General features: G+C 34.3%; 1 protein-coding gene across 1 annotated transcript; it reads right to left on the reverse strand.

The window, feature by feature from the left end:
- Positions 1–4368: 4368 nt before the first annotated feature.
- LOC121409554 (alpha-2,8-sialyltransferase 8F-like) lies at positions 4369–18862 on the reverse strand. Its single transcript, XM_041601466.1, has 8 exons — positions 18732–18862; positions 14243–14362; positions 12228–12332; positions 10672–10822; positions 9406–9521; positions 8872–8961; positions 8158–8393; positions 4369–4736 (listed from the first exon to the last, which is right to left on the reverse strand). Exons 1-8 carry the CDS (start codon positions 18812–18814, stop codon positions 4525–4527), a joined length of 1113 nt encoding a protein of 370 aa, XP_041457400.1. The 5' UTR covers positions 18815–18862; the 3' UTR covers positions 4369–4524.
- Between the last annotated feature and the right edge of the window lie 8013 nt (positions 18863–26875).

The raw sequence follows: 26875 nt of genomic DNA on the forward strand, positions 1-26875 counted from the left end.
TCAAAATATATACAAATCATCATATCTTTCTTGTAGAAATTCAATATATATATATAATATACAAATCATCATATCTTTCTCTTAGAAAATAAATGTGAATCTATGTTAAATATATATTTTTTTTCATATTCTCCCAAGTAAAAGATAGGCAAGGCTGGATGATATTACAAGATATGAAAAAACAGTGAAAAGGACACAGAAAAACAAAACGTTACAAAACAGGACGTGACAGAACGGTACAAGAACAAGGCATGACAAAAAATTATACAAAAACAAGACATACGAAATATTATAAGAACAGACAACTTGAAAAAAAACCCAACAAAACAAAGGACAAGAAACCATCAAAAGAAAACAAACAAAATAACAAACAAAAAAACAAATCTGCACAGGTAGATCGAATGAAAAGGGACAGAGACAGAGACGGGAAAAGAAGCGAAATAAAGGCAGGGGAGAATACGGAAGAACAGAAGATCCGCAAGATATCCAAAGTAGGATGAATAATTTGAGTGCTATAGTTATTAGTTAGATTTTTTGTTTTGAAGCTATGAATACCCTTACGTTAAGATATGTAGTAAGAATAATAATTATCATCGTTTTCTGGGGTTGCCACGCAGTCAAGCTTAGCTTATAGTGGCAACCCCTGCAACCTTCTAATAATCGATATGTTTTAATAGAAAATGCAATTTTCTTTTCCATGTTTTGCTTGTCAGTTATATGTATATTATTATTGTATTTTCTTTGTTAATGTGTTTATGAAAAAGTGTTGCAGAAACCAATAAATGAAAATGAAATATTTGGCTTATTTCGTAAAGCTTGTGAAAGTGAGTTCCAAAGCTTGGTGCAAGAAGGTATGAACAGTTTGTTTGTTAATAGTGTCCTTGTTCTAGGTAAATTAAAATGTCCTGCAGAACCCAAATGCCATTACTTACATTTCTTGAAAACCAATTACTTTAATTGTTATAGTTTTTCAAACAATTGAATTCAAGGATTTATTTTCGATTGGTGTCTAATGGCAATTCATCCAATTACCGACTCGTCTAACTATCATTTGGTCTACAATCATTCGTCCACTATCCACATCAGGGGCGGATCCAGGATTTTCGAAAGGGGGGGGATTTTTTTGGAGGAAAATTTTGACAAGCAAAAAAAAGGTTTCAACCACAAATCAAGGATATTTCGTACCCGAAACAAAACTAAAATTTGACAAGCAAAAAAAAGGCCTTCAATTTCAAAAGAGGGTGCAAACCTCTGTTTTAATGGCATTTTTACATTACAAATTTTAATTTTGCTTCTCAAAGAAGGGGAAGGGGGCACGTGCCTGCTGTGCCCCCCCCTCCCTGGATCCCCCAGTGATCCACATGGTCTAATTGCCATTTCGTCCACACTCATTTCATCTAATAAAAAAGCTTATAACCAGTTGGTCTAATAGCCATTTAGTCAATATACCATTTGTTCTGATTGGAATAACCTACTGTTCATTCATTTGGGCGACATGAATTAAAATAAAATGGATATTAGACCAACTATGAGACGAAATGGTGATTAGACGAAGCGGTGATAAGACGGAGTGATGATTCGACCAAATGATTGTTAGACGAAATGTTGATAGACAGAATTAGTCTAAATGAAGATAGAACATGATTGTGGTGAGTGGACGAATTGACAGAAGACGAATTGGCAATCATCAATTCAAGCCGGTTCAGATATCAATTCTATTGATATGAGATTTACTAATAATAATGTAATGAAAAGACGTATAGTATTGAGTATATGTACTAAATTCCTGGCAGGTAATATGTATTCAGGAGTGTCTGTATTTATTGTTAAATCGTAATACAATTATACAATAGTAGTGAAAACATCGTATTTACTCGATTAAATTACAAATGTAACAATTAAAGAGTAAAGATGACAAAATATACAAGGCATAGTTTATTGTTAGAGGTGTAGGTCCACGATTTATGGTGGGGGGGTAGCAAAAGTGTGAAAATTGTTCAAAACTTTCGACGCGCGGATACCGATTTTGGCAAGCATGCGCACAGAAACATTGATAAATTTATGTCAAGTTTAATGGTTTTAAAGTGCTTTCGAATGCTCTTTAAAGCATATTTTTGTATTGCATATTATGATTTTTTAAGCTGTCAAAATTATTGGGGACCATTGCCCCCTCCCTGCTAACCGAACCGATGCCTCTGGGAATATGATTGTTCAAATTGCTTGAGATAATAACATCCGATTAAAAATGGCTGGTGAAAACTTCATAACAATCATGTATTGCAAAAAAATACAAAAACATCACTCCCAATAATTTCTAAAGGTATGAAGTTCATCCCAGAAAAAGGGTTGATTTATAGAAACACATCAGAGAAGCACAATACTGAAAATTTCATCAAAATCGGATGTAAAAGTTATTAAAATTTCACTTATTTTTCTCAAAACAGTTACATGCACAACTCGGTAATATGCAAAAAAGAGAGTGGACGATGTCCCTCACCCACTATTCATTTTTGTTTATTTTTATCATAAAATATTTCAATTTTTGACACATTTGACCACAATGACCCGAGCCTCTTGTTTGAACCACAAAATGTTGAAACGATGATAATTCCACATGTTCATGGAGGAATAAACTTTGTTTCACATGAAAATGAAGAAAAAATTAGAATATTTCATATTCCATGTAATGAAATACAAAAGAAATAGTGAGTGGATGATTGGGACTCCATAATTTTGCTTCCCGACCAAGATGTGAACATAAATATCTTTTGAAATTAAGCGAAACAATAAATTGTCATTTTTTATTCTTTCTTATTTCATATACAAATCATGAATGAACTTATCATAAAGATAACATAATAACAAATGAATACTACATTGTCTTTTAGCTATCATGTTTGATATGAAAATACATAAACAAACAAGTAGAGCTAATTGATCATCAAGTTACAATTATGTAGATATATTTTTAAATAGGAATGGTCTGCTAAAGCAAAGGTCAATGATGTGATTGTTTTTAATAAAAAATAGTTAATATAGCACACTTTAAGAAATTAAGTTTGAATATTTTTTTAAAATAATCAGTCATTACCAATGAATTCAGCAACATTATTTGTGCAACATGGGCAGAAATCCCGGTGGGTGGGGGGGGGGCGTCCCCCCACCAAAAATAGTAAGGGGGACACAATATCAAATATTGGTCTTTTATGATGGAAAGAAATACATCATTCAAAATCGAAATAAAACGTGTAGTTTGGACAAGATGACCTTACTTTTTGGCTGATATTTTAAACAAAAAATTCTTGCTTGCGAATTTTTTCTTCGGGTATATTGCACACTATTTTGCAGGTAAGCTATAATAACCTAGGAACAATAATGAAATAGCCTAATTAAACAAAATTGAGAATAATGTCAAAGTGTAATAAGATCACATCTTACAGACATGATTGCTAAAGCTTGGACTTCTTTCAGAGTATTCCAAAATGATTATGCCATATTTCATGTATTTAGAAGTTAGATGACTGCACTTTATGTTAATATGACTATTAAATACAATGGAAATGTTTATCAATAATAAATTAATGTGACTCAAATACTAACATTTCATGACGTGTCTTAAAGAGAACACGTTTATCTCCATGCTCCAATGTATGCAATCAAGGATAATGAACTCTTCTTTCACTGAAAGAAATATCACAAAAAATCCTTCCCATCAGGGACCTGTAACACAAAGCTTATACCTTGGTAACATTTGTTCTACGGCGGCAGTGCGGCAGTGTTTCCACAGCTCCAAAATAAATTTCCAGAAACTGAATCCCAAATTTCCTGAAATTCTCAAATATTTCCTGGAATTTTCAAGTTTGATTTTTAACGAAAATCGGGCAATAATACAGCGAGTGTAAATTTGGTCCAGGTGGCCAAAGTCAGGGAATTAAGCATTTTTTGTTCCCTCCTTCTTTAAAATAGGAACAACATTACGAGATGCGAGCGCGGAGCGCGAGCGGAAAATTTTGAGCTACGTATGGAGGTTAAAATTATGTCAATATAACATGATTATTAGGAGTTGCTATGTTTAATTGTTGTCTAATTGTAATTTTCCGATTTCCAAAAATTTCCTGGATTTTTTTCTATTTTCCGAACCTTTCCTGGAAAAAGTCAAAATTTCCTGAATTTCGGGAAGAGTGGAAACACTGCCGTACGGCGAGTTGAAAACATTTTATTTGTATCCCAGCTACATATAGGTGGTTTAAATAAAAATGAATAAAACGGCTGTTTTCGACTCGCCGTACGAATGAGACCAAGGTATTAGTAACGATCGTAGAACATTTTTCTATGATTGATTCCATTGACTACACTGTAGTCAATGGAATCATGGAAATCGAGTGTACAATTAATCGCTAACGTTTGTGTTACCGGATCCAGATTTCACTGGATTTCCCTTTGTAGACTGCATGATCTATATCTTCTTTCTGTATTAAAATTCATCTTGTAGAGAAATTTAAAAAAAACAAGAAAACTGCATGGTCAAATGTTTATCCGCAATATTCCTCGTATATGTAGTTGGATAAGGATGTTGAATTCTTCGTCCATTGAATGGACATGACTGAGCGTCATATTATCAAAATAATGATACATTACGTCAGATTTTATGTCACCGTACCGCTCTAAAAAGGGCCAGAAACCGTAAAGATGAACTTCGTCACAAACCTGGACAGCTGTTGATACGAGGTAGAAACCTATAAATAGACAATTTATTATAATATAATGTCTGTCATTTTGGCTCGTATAGTACGCTCTACATGTATCGGGCCTCAAGGGACTTTTCCCGCCAAATTTTGGGGTCTGCTGCCCTGCAGTTTTAATTGATTTAATAAGTGGAAGAATTCATGCATACTCTTAGACGCCAATATTATAAAGAAATGTCGGTTATTTTAATTTGATATTCGATATTTTATCTAGCGTCAGCTTTCTCATGTTTTGATACAGAAATATGTTTTTAAGGCCACCACACACCTAACGACTGTTCGCTATCCGATTTTGGAACAAATCGCATTTTGCTCATTTTCTGAAAATGTGAATGGAACATATCTTTTTACTTGAGGTTTAAATCAATTGAAAAAATACTAATATAACCATTTTGGAAGATTGCAAGCCTTTATTTCGGAGTAAAGGCCAAATTAGTTTCAAATCGTAGCCAATCGTACGACTAGATTTAAATTCGCTTTTATTTAAAGAAGGATGAAAGCATAGTCACATATTTCATCGTAGGTATTCGTATGATGATATAAAACATTACACAGTAAGATATTCCAAGTCTCAATGTTAGCATCAAATTCTAATACATTTTATTCTGAAATCGGATCGCAGACCAATCCAAAGGTGTGCGGTCGTCTTAATTCATTAACGAGTATCATCGATCAAAATAGAGTGGATTCGAGTTTTATGACCAACGGACTTCAAATAATTCACAGTGAGCAATTTACTAGTTTGTAGCCGTTTTATGGTCATTTTCTCTCCCTTATAGCCTTTTTGTAGCCATTTTGAAAAACGGCGAATTCAGTTTGTCCATTTCCCACAGCCTTGCTCACTGTGATAGTGTGATTGCATGCATGGCCGCTGGGAAGCGCGGGTGCTGCGTGTATTATTCTCCATAGGCAGCACCTTATGGAATTTTTTGCTTTTCAAATTTTCTCGCGACAAAAAAGACCCCCCCATCTTGCAGTGAACCCCCGCCCTTTTCTTAAATTTACATCAGAATCCCCAGTCAAAAAAAAAAACATGGTTCCCAGCCCAGGGCCTTGTGTGATTGTTTAGTTGGCATATGCTCTTCTCTGAATCAGGCAAAGATTTTTTTATTGTAATATTTCCGGGGGTATAATTTTTTTAGCCCAAAATGTTACAGGGATTTCCATTGCTTTTCAGAGTCGCCCGGGCCACAGGCACCATCAAAGTGTAATTGATAATTCCTATGGGATGTCACGACCGTCAGACCAATCTAAATTTACCGATAATCCCATATTTTGTTCTTACCCATGGGCGGATCAAGCCTTCGCCAATAAGGGGGGGGGCGTTTTTTTTTCAGCCATATTTTTCCCGATAGGCCGCTCGAAGATGATTTTTGGTTTCTTTGGAGGGGTAGTCCTAGTAATAGCCACTTCTTATTTTTATTCTTCTAAATCAAGATATATATATATGTATATTATCATAATCCTTATTTATACAATGCGAGCACGAAACGCGAGCTAATTTTTACTGGAAATTTTATGTATTTTTCCCTAAAATTTGAACGTTCTGGGCAATATTTGTTATCCTGAAAAAGATTTGGATGCAACTAAATAATTACTACGAACGCGAAGCGCGACCAGAAATGAACTGATGGAAAAGGTACCTGTTAAAGACTGCTAGCAGTTAACCATGGAGACGTTACATATTTAAAAAGTCAAATAATATGTACGCGAGGCGTGAGCTGAAATTTTTAGACATTTTTACCTACAGAATAGAAATACTAAGCATTTTTAAACTTAAACAGAATAGGTACTAGTATATAATTAAATTGATGCGAGTGCGAAGCGCGAGCGGAAAATTTCAGGATTTAGACCTACTGAACGAGACACTCTATTCATGTTCTGTAAATCATGAAAATGATGAGTAATTGGGATCTTCCTTACGTTAATGATGCGAGCGCAAAGTGCGAGCAGAAAATGTTTATATTTATACGTTTTGAACTGATCAAACTTAGCCATGAAGACGTTACATATTTCAACAATGAAATAATGCGATTGCGAAGCGCGAGCTGAAACATTTACACATTTCTACATAAAGAATGAAAAGTTTTAATCAATTTTTGTAATCGTGAACAGGAAATAATAAACAATTCATGCGAGCGTGACGTGCGAGCGGAAAAAAATCGAGATTTAGACCTTAAAACGGGACATTCATGTTTTTTAAATCATGAAAAGAATGAGTTATAAGGGATCTTCCTACCTTAATAATGCGTGCACAAAGCGCGAGCAGAAGACTTTTGATATTGTGATCTCAAACTGGATGATTTAAAAAGCGAAAAAGTTGCGTATCTAAATAAACGTGCGCGCACGTGTTTATATTTAGACCTAAAATCTACAGCATTCTAAATAACCTTTTATCATGGAAATCAAAGCGAGCGCGAAGCGCGAGCTTAAACTATTTGATATTCCGAATGAAAAAAAGAGAGTCATTGTCTGCTCTACATTTCAAGTACTTTGTAGTAAAATATTATTGTGAGGTGAATATGGATCGCACTAAATGAAGAGCTGATTTTTCATTATTATTACTTTGAGTTTTGACATAGGACCGGGACATACTTAGTATATATCATCATATGAAAATGGTGACTATCTTCCTATTCCTCTTGCTAAGCGCGAAATAGAACGAAAGGGACAATTTAATTTCTAAATTGATATCTTATTCATTAATGCCTAATGACGGCGCGAAATCTGATGATATTATGTCCTGAAAACTTGATATTTCAAGCACTTTTGTAATCATAAATAGGATGTATCAGTTAATATATTTTTAACAATTAATGCGAGGGCAAATCGCGAGCCAATTTTTTGATAAACTGTCATTAAATGGGGATTTTAAGTAGTTTGTTGTATAATCGATATTGAGACATATATAACTCGCCAATCAAAATGCGAGCGTACAGCGCTAGCTGATACGTTTTGACAATCAGTCCTGAAAAGGGATATTTTGGAAACCTTATGAAATACACGAAAATAATAGGTACCTGATCATCAAAATTTACGAGCGCGCAGCGCGAGCAGAAAATAGTCTGACCATAATACTGATATTTTTACAGAGCACATTTTTAAAAATCATTTTGTAAATCACACAAAATAATGAAAGTTCTATTTCCGAGGTGAAATATGTTTTGTATATTGACTTCCGAACTTAATATTTACGCTCCATATTGAACAAGATATTAAAATCGAAGCGCGAGCGAAATTTTACATGAAAGATTCTTTTTATTTTCCAAGTCTTCCCCTCATCTTATTTATTTACTTGTCTCCCTCCTCTTCTTTTTTCTCTTCTCTTTTCCCGCTTTTTTTTTCTTTCTTTCCTTTTTTTTACATTATCTGCTCCGCCAATAGGGGCCCCCCTGGATCCGCCTATGCTTACCTGTAGATAATGGATTAGTGAGTCCCCTTTCCTTCCAGAAATCCATCACCGACCTGAAGTGTTGGGGATTGCCACAGACAATCTTTGGTTTCTTTCCTTTAAAGCTTGAAAAGATTTTGGGAATGCGGTATATATCGCCGGGATAATTGAAGCATGGGACCCATAACAGACCATCATATTGCGAGATATCTTGGTTGTATTGCCTGACATCTTCAGCCTTTTTGAGTTCTTTATATCTGGAATGATTGGAAAGAAGCATATCGGACTTCGATTTTACAAGAGAATATTCAGTGTGGCGCTACCCCAAGGGAAAGTTGGCAGGGGCCGACAGACTTTACAAAAAGTAAATTATTGGGTAGATATAGGGCTGGGTCGTATATCATATAGGCCGACAACATCGCGTACGTTTTCATTGGCATTGATAATAAAACAAGTCTTCTATTAAAATGTAATTAGCCCCCCCCCCCTCCCTCCCCTCAAAATGCCATGATGTCTGGTGCCTATTATAGTCGGTCACAAATAGGCCTACATTCTCCAATATAGACCAAGTATTTCATTATATCTAGGAAAATGTTGATAGCACCCCTCTATCGAAGTATCCCAATGCCACCCATGGACAACATTAAATGCATTAAGTAAACTACACCCTACAACATATTTTGGAAAGAGGAATATACAAATTCAAACTTGTGATTAAGATAATCTTGATCTTACGTTCGAGCCACCAAACTAGGATTCATTGTTGTCAAACTACTTTTCATCCCGACATCAATCTTGAATTGTGATAACGATGCTAGATTACATCTGTGATCGAGCATCCATGAAGGAAAATAAAAAGGAATGACATAATTATGAGTTAAGGTGAATACGAGGTACAAGAGTATAAAATTATGGTAGAACTACAATTACTGAACTATGAAATGGTCATGATGGCATTAGTGAAAGTAAGCCTACCACGAGCTATTACTACTACTACTACTACTACTACTACTACCACCACCACTACCACTTCTACTACTACTACTATACAATAACAATAATTATAACAATAATGATAATAATAATAGTAACAGCAACATTAAAAAAAACCGGCATATAGAATAATCAAATTATGTCAGAGTGTGTAACATTATTTCAATCATTAATATTTTTGATAAGAGAATATTTTACTTATAAATTCTGCTAATATTACATTCTGACTTTCCTTTTACTGATGACGGGGTTATCAGAAAATAGAATTTATCTTACCTGAATACAAAATCATGTTTATCAATGTCATTGCCGCAACTGCTGTTGAGCAAAACACCGCTGTTTCCAATCACTGCGCATGATCGATACCTGGTCTCCTGATTCAATGGATCCGTCTGATTAATTGGAAGTAAAGTTTTAACAATATGAGGACATATAGGCCTATACTACAAAGTGCGAAATACGTATATTACAATTACTGATCAAAAGATTCATTCTGCATGAATTCTCATTACGAAGTATGGATTTGTTCTGCAAAATTGCAATAAACATGGCCCTGGGATTTGTTTTATTCATTGGGGGAGCTGATGTGAATTTGAATAGCAAAAAAGAAAAAGGAAAAAAGGTTTTCACTACGAAAATTAGTCCCATGAAATATGAAAAGCAAAAAAAAAAGTTTCACTGCGAAATAGAGGTCACATTGGTCCCGAGAAATTTGAAAAGCAAAAAAAAAAGGATTCACTAAAAAATGAATGTTATCATGTTTTTTTTTCCATTTTTACATATCTTCCAGAAAACATGGGGATCCTGCTTATATGGATAATAATACACGCAGCACCCCCAAGGAATTTTTTTGGGTGCTTTAGTACCCCCAGCACCCCGACTTCCCAGGGCCATGGCTACAATGAGTATTTTTTTGTGCGTGGGCAATTCTTTTTACTATGATGTATTTATGATCTTGTTGTGCAAGAATTTTCATTATGAGATATGATTTTGCTCTGCCAAGTTTTTTAAACTGAAGTTCGGTTTTGCCCTGCTTAATAATATTCACGGTAAATTGCCAATTCGTCTACTGCCAACTCGTCCACTTACAACATGGTCTACTTCCATTTAGTCTAATGCCATTCCGTCCATCAACACTTCGTCTAAAAACCGTTTGGTCCATTAACCATTTGGTCCAATCATCGCTTCTCCTAATCACCATTTCGTCTATGACCATTTCGTCTCATAACCAGTTGGTATAATATTAAATGGTATATGGACTAAATGGCTATTGGACCAACTGGTTATTAGACGGAATGGCATTAGATTAAATGAAAGTCGACCATGTGGTGAGTGGAAGAACTGATGGTAGACCAATAGTAGATGAGTTGTCAATTGGACGAATTGGAAGCAGACCGTATTCACAGACTGATCTATGAATTTTTTACACTAAACTCCCACACTGAGATATGGATTTGTACTGCAAAATTGTTTACACTGGTCGATGATTTTGATTTGCAAAATTTGTATTTTAAAATCTATTTCTTGATTAAATATTCTCACCTTTGGAAAAAAGTTGAAAATATTCCGTGGCAACGCGATTGCACTTTTGCGAAAGACAGAATAAATTTTCTGCTTCACTTTCGTATTCCTTTGATGCAATATAATCTCAGACCTGTCTCCAAGTTCTGATCGGTATTCTGATAGCTGCTGTCTGTAAAGTTTAAAAAAGAACGCTTAAAACAGTAATTAAAGGCTGTTGAATAAATGTCACTTTAGGAATAAATGACACATTTTGAAAATAATTATCTGGCTATTTGCAATAACCATTTTCACAAATCATATATATATATATATATATATATATATATATATATATATATATATATATATATATATATATATATATATATATATATATATATATATATATATATAGTATATATATTTGTATATATTTAATATTTCAAAATTTCTGGGGAATGGGGCCAAGCCGGCCAACGGTTTAAAATTAAGGAATAAATCCCCATGTGTTTGAAAGGTTATAGGGGAATTGTAAAAAAAAAATACGTTGCTTTATATTCCAGCTAAACCAAACCCTGGGCTACATCCCTGAACTTCTCGAGCTCTTTGACTTCCTCTCCCCTCCCCCCTTACCCTAACATAACTAAAATAAAAACGCAGCATCTAATTCTTGCCCTCAAATAGCCTCATCCCAAACTTGCACCGGTTTTTCATACACTGTTAAAAAACCGTGATTTTACAGAAAATAAACAGAAGATTTTGCAGAAAGCAATAACAGAATCATTCTGTAAATTTATAAAACAAGAATTTTTGTGCAATTTAACAGAACAGGTCTGTTTAAAAGGGGGAAACGGGTGTTTTTTTATTCCAGGAAATTTGTAAGATGCCATACACCAAATACCAATTTCCTGTAAGATTACGGGATTCGGTAAGATTACAGGTGTTATCGAGACTCTGCTGCAGGAACTTATTTTATTTTACGGATAAATTTTCTAACAGTGTCCACCTAATCATTTTGTTTAAATTTCCACAATGGCACTATTATTCTGAATCGATTGCCATGTTTTCGTTCATAATTTTCTTCAAAAATTCTTACTAGCAAGAAGTCCTTTATGGGAGCCTCCATATAGTGAATCCAATTTTCGCTTTAATGCACAGGACAATTATGATCGAGGAAAAAGAATCAGCACTTAATTCCAAAAGTATAGGATTTCGCGTTTAGTTTTCCAGTCAGACACTCAATATTCATCATTCAAACTCTGCATATAAATGATGTATTAATAATAGATCCTTGATCATCTTGGAGAGTAGTATCATATTTATGGCATACATTTTATGCAGAGGCGCATCTAGGGTGCAAGGGGCACGCGCCTCGTGTGATGTATGTCATTTTCATTTTCGAGGGGGCGGTAAAAAAGAAAAAAAAGAATATATTCTGAAAGTAACAAAATACAAGAAAAGAAGCCACCAGTGTCACAGTTTACAATGGGCGTAATTTTAAAGCTTGCCCGAGGTGCTGCGCCCCCCCCCCCCCGATACGCCTCAGTCTGAATATATGTAATAACAACATTTCTATTTTGACCTTATGCACGTACCTCAATGTTTGTATAGCTTTCAGGTCAACAGTCCAGTTGTGTTTTAATAGGCTTTCATAAAGATAAAGCTGCTGATTCTCAACATCATTAAATTTCCATAGTTTGCTATTGACAGAAAGTAAACAAAATAAAAACTGAATGGATGTCATAAATGCAAATATTTTCCATCTCACTAATATATTAATGCATGTATAACGTTGAGAAATAGAACATCAGCTATATCTACCTAAACTTGATAATTTATAGCAGGTTTAACCCTTATTAAACTGCCCCCCCCCCGGCAAATTTCGCCGCTACGCCGTCGCGCAAAATTTGTTCGTAAGTGCACGTCGGTCCCAAATTTGTTAAGGTGTCACGCGCGTTACGGTAAAACATTCCCCATAGACTTGTGTGTTAAAATGGCACTTTTGAAAAATTCATAAAAAATAAATGTGAAATTAGAGGGTGGAATGTTTACTACCATTGGATAGGATATATATCTGACATTCCATATCTGACCAGGAAAGGGTACCGCAGCCAGCTCATTTTAAAAATAAATCGCAATTTATGAAGATAACTATGAATGGATCAAATTCATCAACTGAAACAGGAAAATAGCCCTAATTATTCCGCCAGTCAAAAAATAGTTCCAAGTCACTTATTTATCTTCCCAATTTGGGCAAAGGATGTTCAGTAGTTACAATTTCTAGAATCAGTGTTAGATTTTGCATCATATACATACATTTTTTTCAATCAGCAATATCAAATTGAAAAAATTCGAATGGGTATAGGGTCGAACGAATATTTTTAGCCCTCCTGATATAATTAGGCTCGCGGCACCTTAAAAAATGTGATTACGTGTACAAAGTCAATTGTGTTTTTCAACCAAAATCGTAAACGTATGATTATTTTTACTTTTGTTGGTTTAGAATGCTTTATTTTATATTACTTGTAATCGCAAAAGGGTCCCCGACAAAGTTCATTAAAAAGCAATAAAAACAAAGGTTTCAAAAACAAAGGAATACATATTATGTAAATACAATAAGATATATTGTAAATTAATTATTTTCGGTAATTTTTTGTAGATTTTTGTTAGAAATGTAAGAATTTATATGTTCATCAAAAATTAACATTCTACTAGCTATAAAAACTGAGTTAAAGGCCAAAACATGCACAAAAAATTAAGGCAAACTTCATACGCTTATTTGCATAATTAATAAAAGATACAAGCAATTAATTTTGTGAAAATTTTACTATATGGTCTTGTACTTTACATCTGGCTCTACGCGCGTGTAATTTTTATTTTTATTTTCATTTTGCGGCGATCGAGCAATCAATGACCTAGATCTGAGGGGGGGGTCAAATTGACCCCCCCCCGGTATATGTTGGTCTGAAACAGCCCAGTTTAGATAGGGTTACAAATAATTTGAACGATCAGCTTTCAGTTCATGATAAGATGCTAAATCAATACCATATAATATCATGATTAGTCAGGTTTAAGTTGAAGTTCATAAACATGAACTTTTCTATAAAAGTTCATTTTTCATTCAAAATTAACTTGTGTGTTACACTAAACACAATTATATGAACGCCATATCATACCGTCACTATTATCTTTACTATCGTCCTCACCGGAAGTATAGTCATGATCATAATGGTCCCGTCGTTCGGATGGTGACGTCAAAGATCGTCCTCAGACGCAAATAATCATATCTAATTACACGTATATTTAAAAGCTCAATTAAACACACAATTTCTTTCTTTTTTTCTTTGACAAACATAAAGTTCGTATTGAAATGATTGCTGACAAGGATGATGAGTTTAGCTGATGTGATAAAATGACTGGATGTGATTTTGCGCAAGAAAATACGAGTTCGCAGAAGTAAAGAAATATTTATGCTGCAGTTTTAGAAAAGCGCTTAGAGAGTTCTGATAAAGAGGTGTTTGGCGAAATATACAAGCTTAATTATCATATTATGTGTGAAAGACAAGTACAAGTTTAAGTACAACAACGCGTACATTCAATATATACTTACAGCGTACCATTACTTGGAAGGAGGTGACTGATTGTCCCATTTGTCATGTTGGTCGGTGGCGATTGGTCATGCAATGTGCTATTAGTATTCTGTTTAACCTCTTCATCATCTATGATTAAGCTAAATGTAAAACAAAAATAACAAATATATATGATCACATCACTGAAGTAAATGATATGGACTGGTGCAAGGCAGAATGGCACTAAGGTCAACTGCAAAAATGGCGACCCTTTTAACTTCTGTCGCCAGAGACTTCGTTGATAATGGCGTGCCTTCCAACTTTTGACGCTAGCTGTTTCTTTTGTTTGTGAGTTATAGAGTCAAATGTAAATAATAATTTATTCGATTGCGTGCTTTAATTTGAGCTGATATGAATAACAAGTGGGACGCCTCTGGCAGTCTCGCCTGCATTACGCTATTCGATATAGCAGTAGTGCTGACTTTGAAAACAGATATTGAATAATTATTATTATTGACAAAAGAAAACACCCATAAATTCTGATAATAGAATGTCCATTGACCAAAATGACATTTGACCATGATCATGTGACCTAAGATGTGTGCAAAACAATCACTCATACTTGATTGCCCTTATGTCTATGTTTCATGAACTACATGACTGTGTATATCCATAACCTTTCTTTTATATCCAATTTTTATGTTCTCATGGTAGTACATCATGAAAATTCAGTTTCGCATAAGAATATTGCAATATGGGAGAATTAAAAAAAAGATTTTCTTGGAGTGGACCTAACCCCTTTTGCAACCAAACTTTTCTGAAGAACTCATTTTCAAAAAGGGGTTAGATCCATTTTTCATAAATTTTATTGTTTTCTGTCTCTAAACCTCTAAATCTTTAGTCACTCTGATGATACCAAAGAAAAGAAATTCAAATGAAAACGTGAATGACAGAAAGAAAAATCACTTTTTAATCAAAAGAGATTGGATTCATTTCAGTTTGCTTGCAAGAGGGGTTAGGTCCACAATGATAATTTTCATTTTAAATATATAGAAAAAATTGAAGACAGGTGGATTTCTTTTATACCCAATTTTATGTTCATATGATAGGGTAGTACATCATGACAATTTAGTTTCTCATAAGAATATTGCAATAAGTGAGAATAAAAAACATGTTCTTTTCTCGGAATATTCCAAAGTGGACCCAACCCTATTTGCAACTAAACTCTTCAAATACATATATGATCACACCACTGAAGTAAATGATATGGACTGGTGGTCCCACAGTGGTGCATATCAAAGCGGAATAGCACAAAGGTTACTGGAAAAATGGCGCCCCTTCTAACTTCTGTCGCCAGAGTCTTCGTTAATATTGGCGTCCCTTCCAACTTTTGGCGCTAGCTGTTTCTTAAAACCTTACGACGTAACACAATTAACTAAAGCTACTTTCTAACTCACCACCTTACAACTTAACAACTAACGTAAGCACCCAACTAAACTACGGACAAATTAACTGTGAAAATCAGATTTGTTACTATTTCCGGAAGAGATGTATCTTCAGTGCAACTTTAAAGTTTCGGTTTTTCGAGATTTTCTCCCCTTCTCTCAAGAGAGCAACTCTTATCTTTGAATATCCATTTTCATGTCATGCTTGGCAGCGGATTGAAATCTCGTTACATGTAACATGTATAATTGCTATCATCAGCATTGTCCATTCCCTCATTAATTTCAACTGGAGAGTGCTTTTACTTCCATAGGTCTTATACGTATATGCATGTATGGCATGGTGTTTTTAATGTATAAACAGAGTTTTTCTTGGTTTATTTGTTTTCATTCTTAAAAAAATACTTTTTCTTTTAAAAATACATTTGCATATCTGAAGATGACTAGTATTAAGGAATAATTTCACACAACCTCTCTCTCCCTGCCAGGCATCCATATTCAGCACTTAGAGGGGAAGTTCATCCCGATGAAAATTTTGTTTTAAAAATAATAGAAAAATGATAAAAATATTAGTGAAGATTTGAGGAAAAATCTATTAAAGATTAAGAAAGGTATTGTCAGTTTTGGATTTGTGACGTCATGAACGAGCAGCTGCCCCATATGCTATGCATAAATTTCATATTCTTAATAGTCCGTGTTGACTTATTGTTGTTTTTAAATTCTAATAACTTTTGTTATTCTTTGATGGATTTTTTCTAAAACATTTGACAATATCTTCTGAATTATAATTTTCTGCTATTTTTAAAATGAACCTTTTGCCAGGGTGAACTCCCCCTTACAACCATTCTGCTTCATTCATTTTTTGCAAGGTCAAATATATCGTGCAATGTCTACTGGCTTATCTGACATTATGATTATATGCACATAGACCATAAACAAACACCCTACTTCTTTCCCATGAGAGATAATGTATATCGATTCATTTATTGACTCACGTGTTAAGAGGAGGAAGTGCATTAGTATTTTATTCCTATAATGTTTTCATAAAGGCGGAGCACATCGGTGGTATACACACTACATTATTGAAGTTGTTGTTTCTATGATATGCTCGGCTGATAACATTGTCCGAATTTCCTTGCATTTAGCTGTTTGCAGCTAATATTCATTCCGTTGAATATAACCTCTGCGCATAACCGGTAAATTAAAGCTAAATCGTCGAGACCACTGAGAATTTTATCAGAATCACTGTTAAACTTATTGAGAATTTGCAATGAATAAAAATAAATATTTCAGAAACGTATCATATTCATAACGTCATTTAAATACTTTTTCTACTGAATGTGAGCACCGAAAAAGTATGTCCCACTCTCCTAACAAAATTTATTGACATCAAATTATTTCGCCACGCTCTACTATCCAGGATTTTGTTTTTACCCACCTACTCTCTGCAATAAAGTGTGACGTCAGTTGTCATGGTGTCATGGCGGACTGGTTCAAAACAGTGTCGCAGATGACGGTCGTCTGTACACTTTGGCTCGTCTGAAAAAATAGTTTGCAAGCGATAAAATTCCGATAGCAGCTGTTTTCTCCGAAACACACGCTTTCATTCGGCGGGCTCATTTGTATAGAACCAGGCCGCCATGACACCATGGCAACTGACGTCACCTATTTACATCTGACGTATGCTCTATTGGGATGGTACCATATCTACGGACATCGTTTAGTTAAACATAACTGAACCCACACTTTTATTGAGTGCCAGTTGTCAACTAATATGATTCACCAAGTAAGAATTATTCTTATTTTGCTGCAAAAGTTGTGTAAAATCAATTAAGTTGTGAAATGGGAAGAACAGCCGGAAAATAAAAAAGATCTGATGAATTTTAATTCATTAATTTGTATATTTTAATAGCCACGAATATGACAAAAAATGTTATAAAACCAATCTTTCCAGAGAATTAGTTTGAAATAATCTAGTTTAGACTAGGGTTATCAGAATACCATTTACTGACACCGCATGCCAGGGTAACGGCCCTGATCCCCTACTCCACAGCTGCTCTAGACATTTTTTGTTTCAAAATGACAAGTAGCAGAACAAACTTATTTACGTGCAACTTTTCCACATCACTATATATAACAAAGAGGGGAAAACAGCTTGATCGGTAAGTGTCCATAAATTATGATATGGACACATTAAAAACAATCCCTGTTCTGTTATCTGAGGAAACATACCAAAGATTTGCACCCGATATCAGAATGTTCTTTGGATTGCAAATTCCAAGTAGTGTCAAAATCATGTTTTTACCCTGTTATCTTAAGATTTAAAAAATGAGAAAAGAAAAGGAAAAAATTGAATGACGCTCTAACATTTCCTCCATCTGTGAAATTAAAAAAGACTATTTTGTGCTCATGCTTGAGCGAACACAGACCTTTCTCATTCAGGGTGTCGAAAATTGCTATTGATTGATTACCCCTATCGAAAGAACTACTTCTTACATTATGTATGATTGTGTATGATGTGTCATTTCCGTTCAAGAAATATAATTTTCACATTATTTCCAAATTATGTTATACTATGATTGAGGATGAATGAGAATTAGTCATTCAGTAAATGAGAAATATAGTTATTGCTTATTTAGTAGCTGTTTCGCTGATTTCGCTATACGCGTACATAGATAGCTTTATAGCAAGAGAGAGGGAGAGAGTGGAAATACAACAACTGTTTATATTTCATCCCGTGATTGTCATGATATTGTTTCTCTCTGTCTATTTATCCAACTGATTAATTTGTAGTTGGGAATTGAATTAGCCTTGAACCATGTCATGATGGGGATAGAAATTTTAACTTATTCTATAGGGGCATCGCATATAACTTGTTTTCTTATCTTATAGTATCAAGTTTTAAAATTTGGGATATCATGAATAAAATAAATAAAATATTATACTCTAAACTAACTAACTGAATATAATTGATTAGTCAATTAATTCATTAATTGATTAATTAATTCATTCATTCATTAAAAATCAATTATTAATTAATTAACGTGTTACAGTTCTACACTTCGCACGACCTGGCTTGGATGCATACCAGTTAGCATGTAGAGTTTCACGATGATCAACCATAGTCCCTATAGTATCTCTATAAAGCGGTACTGGTTCGATGGAGGTCATAACAGCATAACAGATGACTACTACGGCTGCCAGTGTGAACAGGAAATAAAATAGACCCCTGTTGCGAGTACCGGATCTATAAAAAAAAACAGAAAATAAACATTAGAAGCAATCAATTTGTTTGTTAGGCCCCACTCACAGCGGAAAGAGGAATGATAAATATTACAGGCCCTATACTCGAACTTCAACAAGTTTCAAGTTTCAAAATTTATTGATCAGAATCCACACATATTGGATCATTTTTCAATTTTGCATAACAAACACCAATGTGGACAAATACAGTGAAACACACAGTTACAAACCCAATATATAATATATAAATAAATATAACATGACACCTATGTGCCACACCAAAGTCGAAAATAGGGGACTTTGGAACTAAATCTTGGTATTAAAATGGGGGTCTCAGGAACGGCATGGATCAACGATTGCTAACAATACAATGCTCTGGAACTGACCACGTCAAAAATGGGGGTCTCCAAAACTCGTTATATCGTACATAGCAGCTATGGTAGCGCACTGGAACGAAAGACACAAATTTGAGGGTATTAATAGGAATTTCTATGGCGTTCTAAATTGGAGATGCTCTGGAACTGAAATTTAGGCTGAAAATGGGGGGTCTCGCCTGCGGAACATTACGTATCATACATGACCATGTAGCCCCCCCCCCCCGTCTATACCCCGACAGAATTTTTCGCTTGTCAGAATTTTCTTTTGACGATTGGATTTTGGAAATAGTGGTGACATATCTGACCTCTTTTTTTAGTACATAGGAATGTTTTTTTTTTAAATCCCTCCTGTCGAGATTTCTCAGTTAATACGACACTGGTTCTAATTGTTCATGTTAAGAAAAAAAATAAATAAACCGAAACAATTTTCGTCATACGACGCGACCGAGGCTCTTGATAATAATCTCTATTGTGAAATATAGCCACCAGCACATGTCAAAATAATGGCGAACCAATCCAAATATTACTGAATGTTACAATTTACATACGGGCAATTCCATGGAAAATGTTCACTTTAGAGAAAAAATGAAGTTTCAGATTTCACTCAAGCAGTCAAATTTTCTTAAAAAGTAATCTATAAAGTCTCAATTTCCAATAGAAAAATCGCAATACTGATAAAATTTTGTAGTTTTTTCCATCATCAAAAAAATAGATTAGTATATTGCAAAATGTAAAAAATGTGGCTATTTTGAAACAATTCATCTTTCCTGTCTCTACTAAAAGCAAACAAGGTCCCAGAGGTCTCTTTTAACTTTTGAATAGTTGATTAATGTTTAAATCAACAGAAAATAATCGTTAAATTTTACGCCATTCATTAATTTTACAGAAATCTGTCTTCAGATTTGTGTGATTTCTTTACCATTATCAGTGTCATGTCCGTTACGTTTTTCACTTAAAGTTTTCACAGCTTACAGGAAATTTGTCTAAAGGTATTGCAGATTCAGATTCTATGTTAGAATTAAACCCCCTACCATGTGTATCAATCATTTTCCCTTACCACTTTTCATTTTCATAAAAATGGCGTAACGGACATGACAATTCGCGTAACGGACATGACGCCTTATATATGGCAAATGGCAGCATTTACAAAAACAAAATATTAGGCTCAGTGTCACAGATTGAGGTTAGTCTCAGTTGTTTGAGGATAGCTGAATGTAATATTTTCTAGAATCTGCATGTCATTCAAGCTATTTTTAGAACTTGGTGAATGAAGAAAGTTCAGCTCTTGTTCTGGTAGATTTTTCTGAGAATTAACGGTATGCCACATAATACTAGGATAAGATGCAGCTAGATCTGGCAACATACTCAGATCACAATCTGCATCATTCGTGTTTGAACAAACATTTGATTATCTTAGGTTCTTGCACTGACAGTTTGGAGCACGATAAAACTCCAACTTGTGAATTCATGATCATTGATGATATTACTTCAAAGTATCTGACTTTCACCAACCTCTACATGTACTTCTTCAGTGATGGCATGGGAATTGGGCTCACATTTAAAAGCAAGTTTGTATTCGGATATCTGTGTTTCATGATGTAGCTCTATGAATCCATGAATCTACATTGGCACTTCTTTGCAGTATCACAAAGCAAAGGGGCCGTGGAAAGAATGTGGCGCGATCAATAAATTATGTCATCATAGTATTTTGGTCAGCCATAATCACGATTTGAATGATGTATCTTCAATTGTACACAAGCAGCGCGGACAATACAACAAAATTAGATACAGCCACATTTGTCAGCAAGCAAGATTGTAAGATTTACATGTAGAACATTCAAGATTTGATGAAAGGATGATTATACTCAGGATGATACTGTAGTTATTTTGAATGAAAAAAAATCTCAGAAGCTATTTACAAACATTCCGATTACCTTTCAACTCGTACATAATCGATAATGAAAGACCGCTTTCCAGGTACTGCTATTAAATTTTAATACCATTTTTTGTAATCTTAAAACTGACATTAATACTAGTACATGTTCTTTATCATACAATACACTCCATAATATGTTCTTGGATTTATACAGGTCTGGTAAATTTTGTTTTCTTGTCACAAAAAATGAGATTTGGTCTTCTCAGTGTGTCGTAGTGGTATGATAAACATTGTATTCAATATAGAATTATCACTTAGGCTATAGCTATTAATTTAATGATACCTGCTAATAATATCTACATATTTTTCTTTAGAGTGTTAGTAAAGGTTCTTTGCTGTTACATAATTACATTTATTATTCATATTTCTTTCATTTTGAAACTAAGAAGTGCTATTTAAGTTCACTTCGTAAGGGTGTCATGTCCGTTACGGTAGTATATTATCAAATATTAGGGCATGAATAAAAAATAATCTTTTCTATCAACTTTTTCTCCTTTAATTAGGTGTGGTGGATGGTAGTAACTGGAAAATACTCATTAACTGTTGTTAATCGGTGTAAAATAAATTTTTCTAAATATTTTTTTGTTTTATAAAAATTGTACAAAAAGACCCCCTCTCAAATTGCAAAATAATAGGAGATATTACAGATTACCAGTTATGATATGTGTCTCTAACCTCTAGCCTTAACATGTAAACAATTAGACTTGTACCATATCTTGTAATAAAATAATTATATTCGCTTACAAAAAGTGGGCGAAATTGTCATGTCCGTTACGCTTCGTGTGTCATGTCCGTTACGCTTCATTTTGAGCTTGGAATACAGAATGCACTGTAAAACTGTTGTTAAACACCATTTTATGGATAGAGCATGATCTTAAGGTTAAATTAACACCAACGTCAGGTGCATGCAATCTAAGAATTCACAGGAATTTTGATAAGCAATAGGAGGTAAAAATGCTTCGTCCATTTCCTGTCATGTCCGTTACGCTCACAAAGAGTGCAATTTCTCCGCAACTGTTGAACGAAACGATTTGAAATTTTATGTGTATGTAACTGATACTTAAATGTGTCTGATAAGCTTAGTAACAATTATCAAATGACTGATATTTCTACTGTACAAACCTTTGAATTACAAAAATTTGTCTGAACGTCATGTCCGTTACGCTGGAATTGACCATACATGAAAGAACAACATACGGTGTGTCTCATGTGCATGCCACTTTTTGGGCCATTAATTGCTGTAACCATTCTATACCTGCTTGGTAAAGAAATGACATGATAAACATTATGACCTATGCACCATCCAGTTTGATAAAACATTATTTTACCTTTGGAATCAAAGAACTCCGAACCCTTAGTGTTTTAGTATGGTTAAAGCGTATTCACAGTTGGATGTGTTTTTAACATGTTCAAAATTAAACATTAGACATTCATTTAACCTATTTTTTTTTAGATAAAAGTCATATCACATTGGGTAGAAGCCATTTATAAGTTTTGGTAACCCCACCCGAAAAATGATTTTGGTCGCTACTCTCGTTTACATGTTTGCATAATAATCTTGTCCCATATACCATTTGTACATAGTTTTTTGTGGCTCAACTTACCCCACTGGTGGGGCAGGTTGACCCATTCAACATCTTCTTTTTTTTCAAAGGTGACAGTGACTTTCAGTGTGAGGGTAGAATGTTATATAGAGGTAAAAAAAAATGTTTCCCAAGAATTACATTTTAAGGCAGTAAAGGTATTTATTTATACAAGAATATTAATCCTATCAGTTCTAATATGCAAAAAGCAAAGAAAAAAAAGGCCCATCTTACTCCGTCTTCCCCTATTTCCTAAAACTATAAGAAATCTATATAAATTTGTCATTTTGCGAGTTTACATGAGATTGATTTTTTTAGATATATCATGATTATGTTTGTAGATTCCTGATATGCAAACACTAACTTGTAACATAAAGGTTTTTTTAAGAATTAAGTAAAGCATAATCGATAGAGCGTGCTCACCCTCGAAATCAAATTTCGAATTTTGACAATAAGCCAAGAGACGAAAACAAGATGTCCAGTCGCTACAATTTTGTTTATGTTAGAGGATCAATATTACTAGTACATGTAGTATCGAACCTCGAACAGCTGGGCATACTACTGAAACAAATATAACCACGTAAAATTATAAGATATTAAGGTGTTATTATATAGTGCGTATCAATAAAAAGTTTACTCTTTAAAAAAGTCCTGGGAATTGAAAAATATACAAGATGGGTAAAATTTTTCACATAGATCAGGGGCCGCAGAAGCGGAGGTGGGGGGGGGGGGCTTCAGCCCCAACCCCACTTTTTTTTCAAAACCGTGTACAAAGACGCAAAATGACCATATAATAGTGATTTTTTGCATGGTCAGCCCCCACTCTGAAAACCATTTCGCGGCCCCTGTATATTCTTGGGTTTTATCTAACAATGAAATAAACAGTTTTGACAGAATGTTACACTGTCATTTTTGCAAAGCTCGCAGAAATCGGTTTGTGCAGAAATGCTCGTTTTTCACGCTTTGTCAAGGAAAAAGGCGAAAACAAACTGACCGTGCGATACATTTCTTTTGCCGACTGAAATAAAAACAGAAACATTCAAAAAAATTCGTTACAACTTTGCCACCAAAATTAATATTTTAAGAATAACCTTTACTCTTTTGTGCCAGCTGGATCTGAGGACATTACTGAATGTAAACAAAAGTTTATTTCAGACATCTCTAGAATTCTTTCACTTTTTATCATTTAAAGTGGGTGTACATTTCATATTTCATTTAATACTTGCTTCTCCACACTTTTTCAAAGCTTGTCAATGATTAACAGATCTAACATTTATCAAGCCTGAGCCATTTCACGCGAATCGCAGCTCCGCGTATAAAGCAGATCACGATGGGCTCGGTGTGTGGGGGAGGGGGTCGCAATGGCGCTCTTTAATGTCATGGGCAAAGATAAAAAGGTAAAAGATATCTTCAAATCAGTCTTCCTAGCTAAAGTCCATGTGTTCTACATCTACTTTCATTCACATAACTATTTCCAAGTTCTGCCCAAATCATTTTTCACGAACTTTTGAAAAGTAAGCAGGTAAGTGTTGCTCACTTACCTGATTTTTTTTCGACCGTTATACACAGCAAAAACTGTGGTGTTAACCGGTGTACATAGAGGACCACACCAGTTATTTTACACCGGTGTTAAATTGGTGGTGTTAGTTTTACACCTATAGGTGTTATTACAACACCTATAGGTAGCAACCATATATGGTTGTTACATTTACACTCATTGGTGTTATGTTCAATCTCTAGGGTGTTGTTATGTGACTTGTTATAGTATATGAATAACGCTGAAAACTTCATCAAAATCGGATACAAAATAAGAAAATTATGACATTTTAAGGTTTCGCTTATTTTTCACAAAACAGTTCTATGCTCAACTCAGTGATATATGCAAATGACGAGTCTATGATGTCACTCACTAACTTCTATTTCTTTTGCTTTTTATTGTTTGAATTATACAATATTTCTATTTTTACGAATTTGACAATTAGGACCTCCTTGTCTGAAGCACAAAATGCTAAAATAATGGAATCCCACGTGTTCAGGGAGGAATGAAATTTTGTTTCACATGACAATGACGAGAAAATCAAAATATTTCATATCTCATACAATAAAATACATAGTGAGTGGGTGGTGTCATCGGTCCCCTCATTCGCATATACCGAACAGGGTGTGCATTATAGCTGTTTTGTGAAATTAAGCGAAACTTTACAATATAATAACTTTCTTCTTTTACATCCTATTTTGATGAAATTTTCAGTGTCATGCTTGTGTGAATTTTCTCTTTCTATTCAAATCAGCTTTTTGTTGGGGTGGACTTTTCCTTTGAGCTACGGTATACGTGCCGAATCACACATAGGCTATATTACTACCAGCACATATACTTGCATGTCACAAGAATAAGCATGCATGGAGGATCTCATATAGTATGTAAATACAGTCCGATTTTCATCCTAAAGAGCCAAACAAACAATTTCAGTTTCTCCACTAAGTTAAAACTTAAATTTCATCAATGAAATCGCTTATATTCTAAATCTAAATGATTGTGTCTATGAATACATATATAAAAATAATGTAATAAAATTTACCCCACCATAGAACGCCTACATGCGTGATACGGATTTTCTCTGCAAAGATCTATGGTTGAGAAATAAAATTATTATAACGTTGAGCAATTAATATTTAATTTGATAAAAATGTTCCTAGCTTTCTTGGAAAAAGGCCTATATCATATCTAGAAAAAAATAATCAAATAATATGGACGTTTTTCATAAAACATTCATAAAAACATATTGAACTAAAGATTAAGGAATTGTTACGAGAAATATAACGTTGTGTCATTTTTAGAACAAAGGTTAAAATACGACATTCGAAAATCATGCCCGAGACCTTTGCAGTCTTTTCAGAGAAACACACATAATCATAATTATGATAAGCACCTAATAATAGGCTACTTACCCTCTCTCATGATAAGCTCGCCACGATGCCGAAGGGGGCATTGTATGAGTCTTCCCTTGACGAAATATGGACACGAAATGATAACTTCAATCATAATAATTATATATACATGTACATTGACATTGTAATGTATATCATTTCAGGAGCCTATGTCAATTTATTTAACTTCCGATCGAGATTCAAGCCGGGGATTCGATTAAAAAAAAACAGATGTTATCATTTTTTTGTTTCCACCTTCAGTAATCATGGTAATGGCAAGTAAAATGAACTCATTGCGCGCTAAAATAATGGCAAGTAAATGAACCCCATGAACTGATTGCGTGTCGTCTGCGAGTTCGTATTTCGGTTTATTCCAATTCGTCTAATGCCAATCCGTCCAATTGCCGACTCGTCTACTATCATTTGGTCCGCCACCAGTTCGTCCACTCACCAAATGGTCTACTTTCATTTAGTCTAATGCCATTACGTCTAATAAGCATTGGTCCAATAGTCATTTAGTCCATATACCATGTCGTGCATGTGGTCTAATTAAACCGAAGTGCATGTCTTTATCGTGCAAAATGAATTTAAAAGAAAATGGATATTAGACCAAACGGTTATTAGACGAAATGGTACAAGACGAACTGGTGATTAGACAAAGTGATGATTGGACCAAATAGCTGTTAGACGAAATTTCGATGGACGGAATGGCATTTGACTAAATGAATGTAGACCATGTAAGTGGACGAGTTGGCAGTGGACGAATTGGCAATTTACCCGTATTTCATTGTTTATAATCTTTAGTTTTCTTCATTTCAGCCAGTTATGCAAAAGTAACACCTTTATGCCGTTCCTATGAGCCTATGTACAGTACCACGACGGAACGTATAAGACATCTATATATGAAAACGTGCTCGCATGAAATCTAACAGCCATTATTAGAAGCCATTCTGTTTATTTATTTATTATTTATTTGCGTTTTCTTTGAAATATCAGGGTTGTCCCGTTGAAGCCAATTGGCCTTCTTTTCAAGAAGCCCTGTCAAAATGCAGGACTATACATATAAAACATGACATATATACAGAAATAAAAACAGTGTTTGAAAACAAATAATGACAAAGTCTTTCAAAAAAATCATACATGAAAGTATAAAACACGGAAAATA

Source organism: Lytechinus variegatus, chromosome 2 (assembly GCF_018143015.1).
Source record: "Lytechinus variegatus isolate NC3 chromosome 2, Lvar_3.0, whole genome shotgun sequence".
NCBI classification, from domain to species: Eukaryota; Metazoa; Echinodermata; class Echinoidea; order Temnopleuroida; family Toxopneustidae; genus Lytechinus; species Lytechinus variegatus.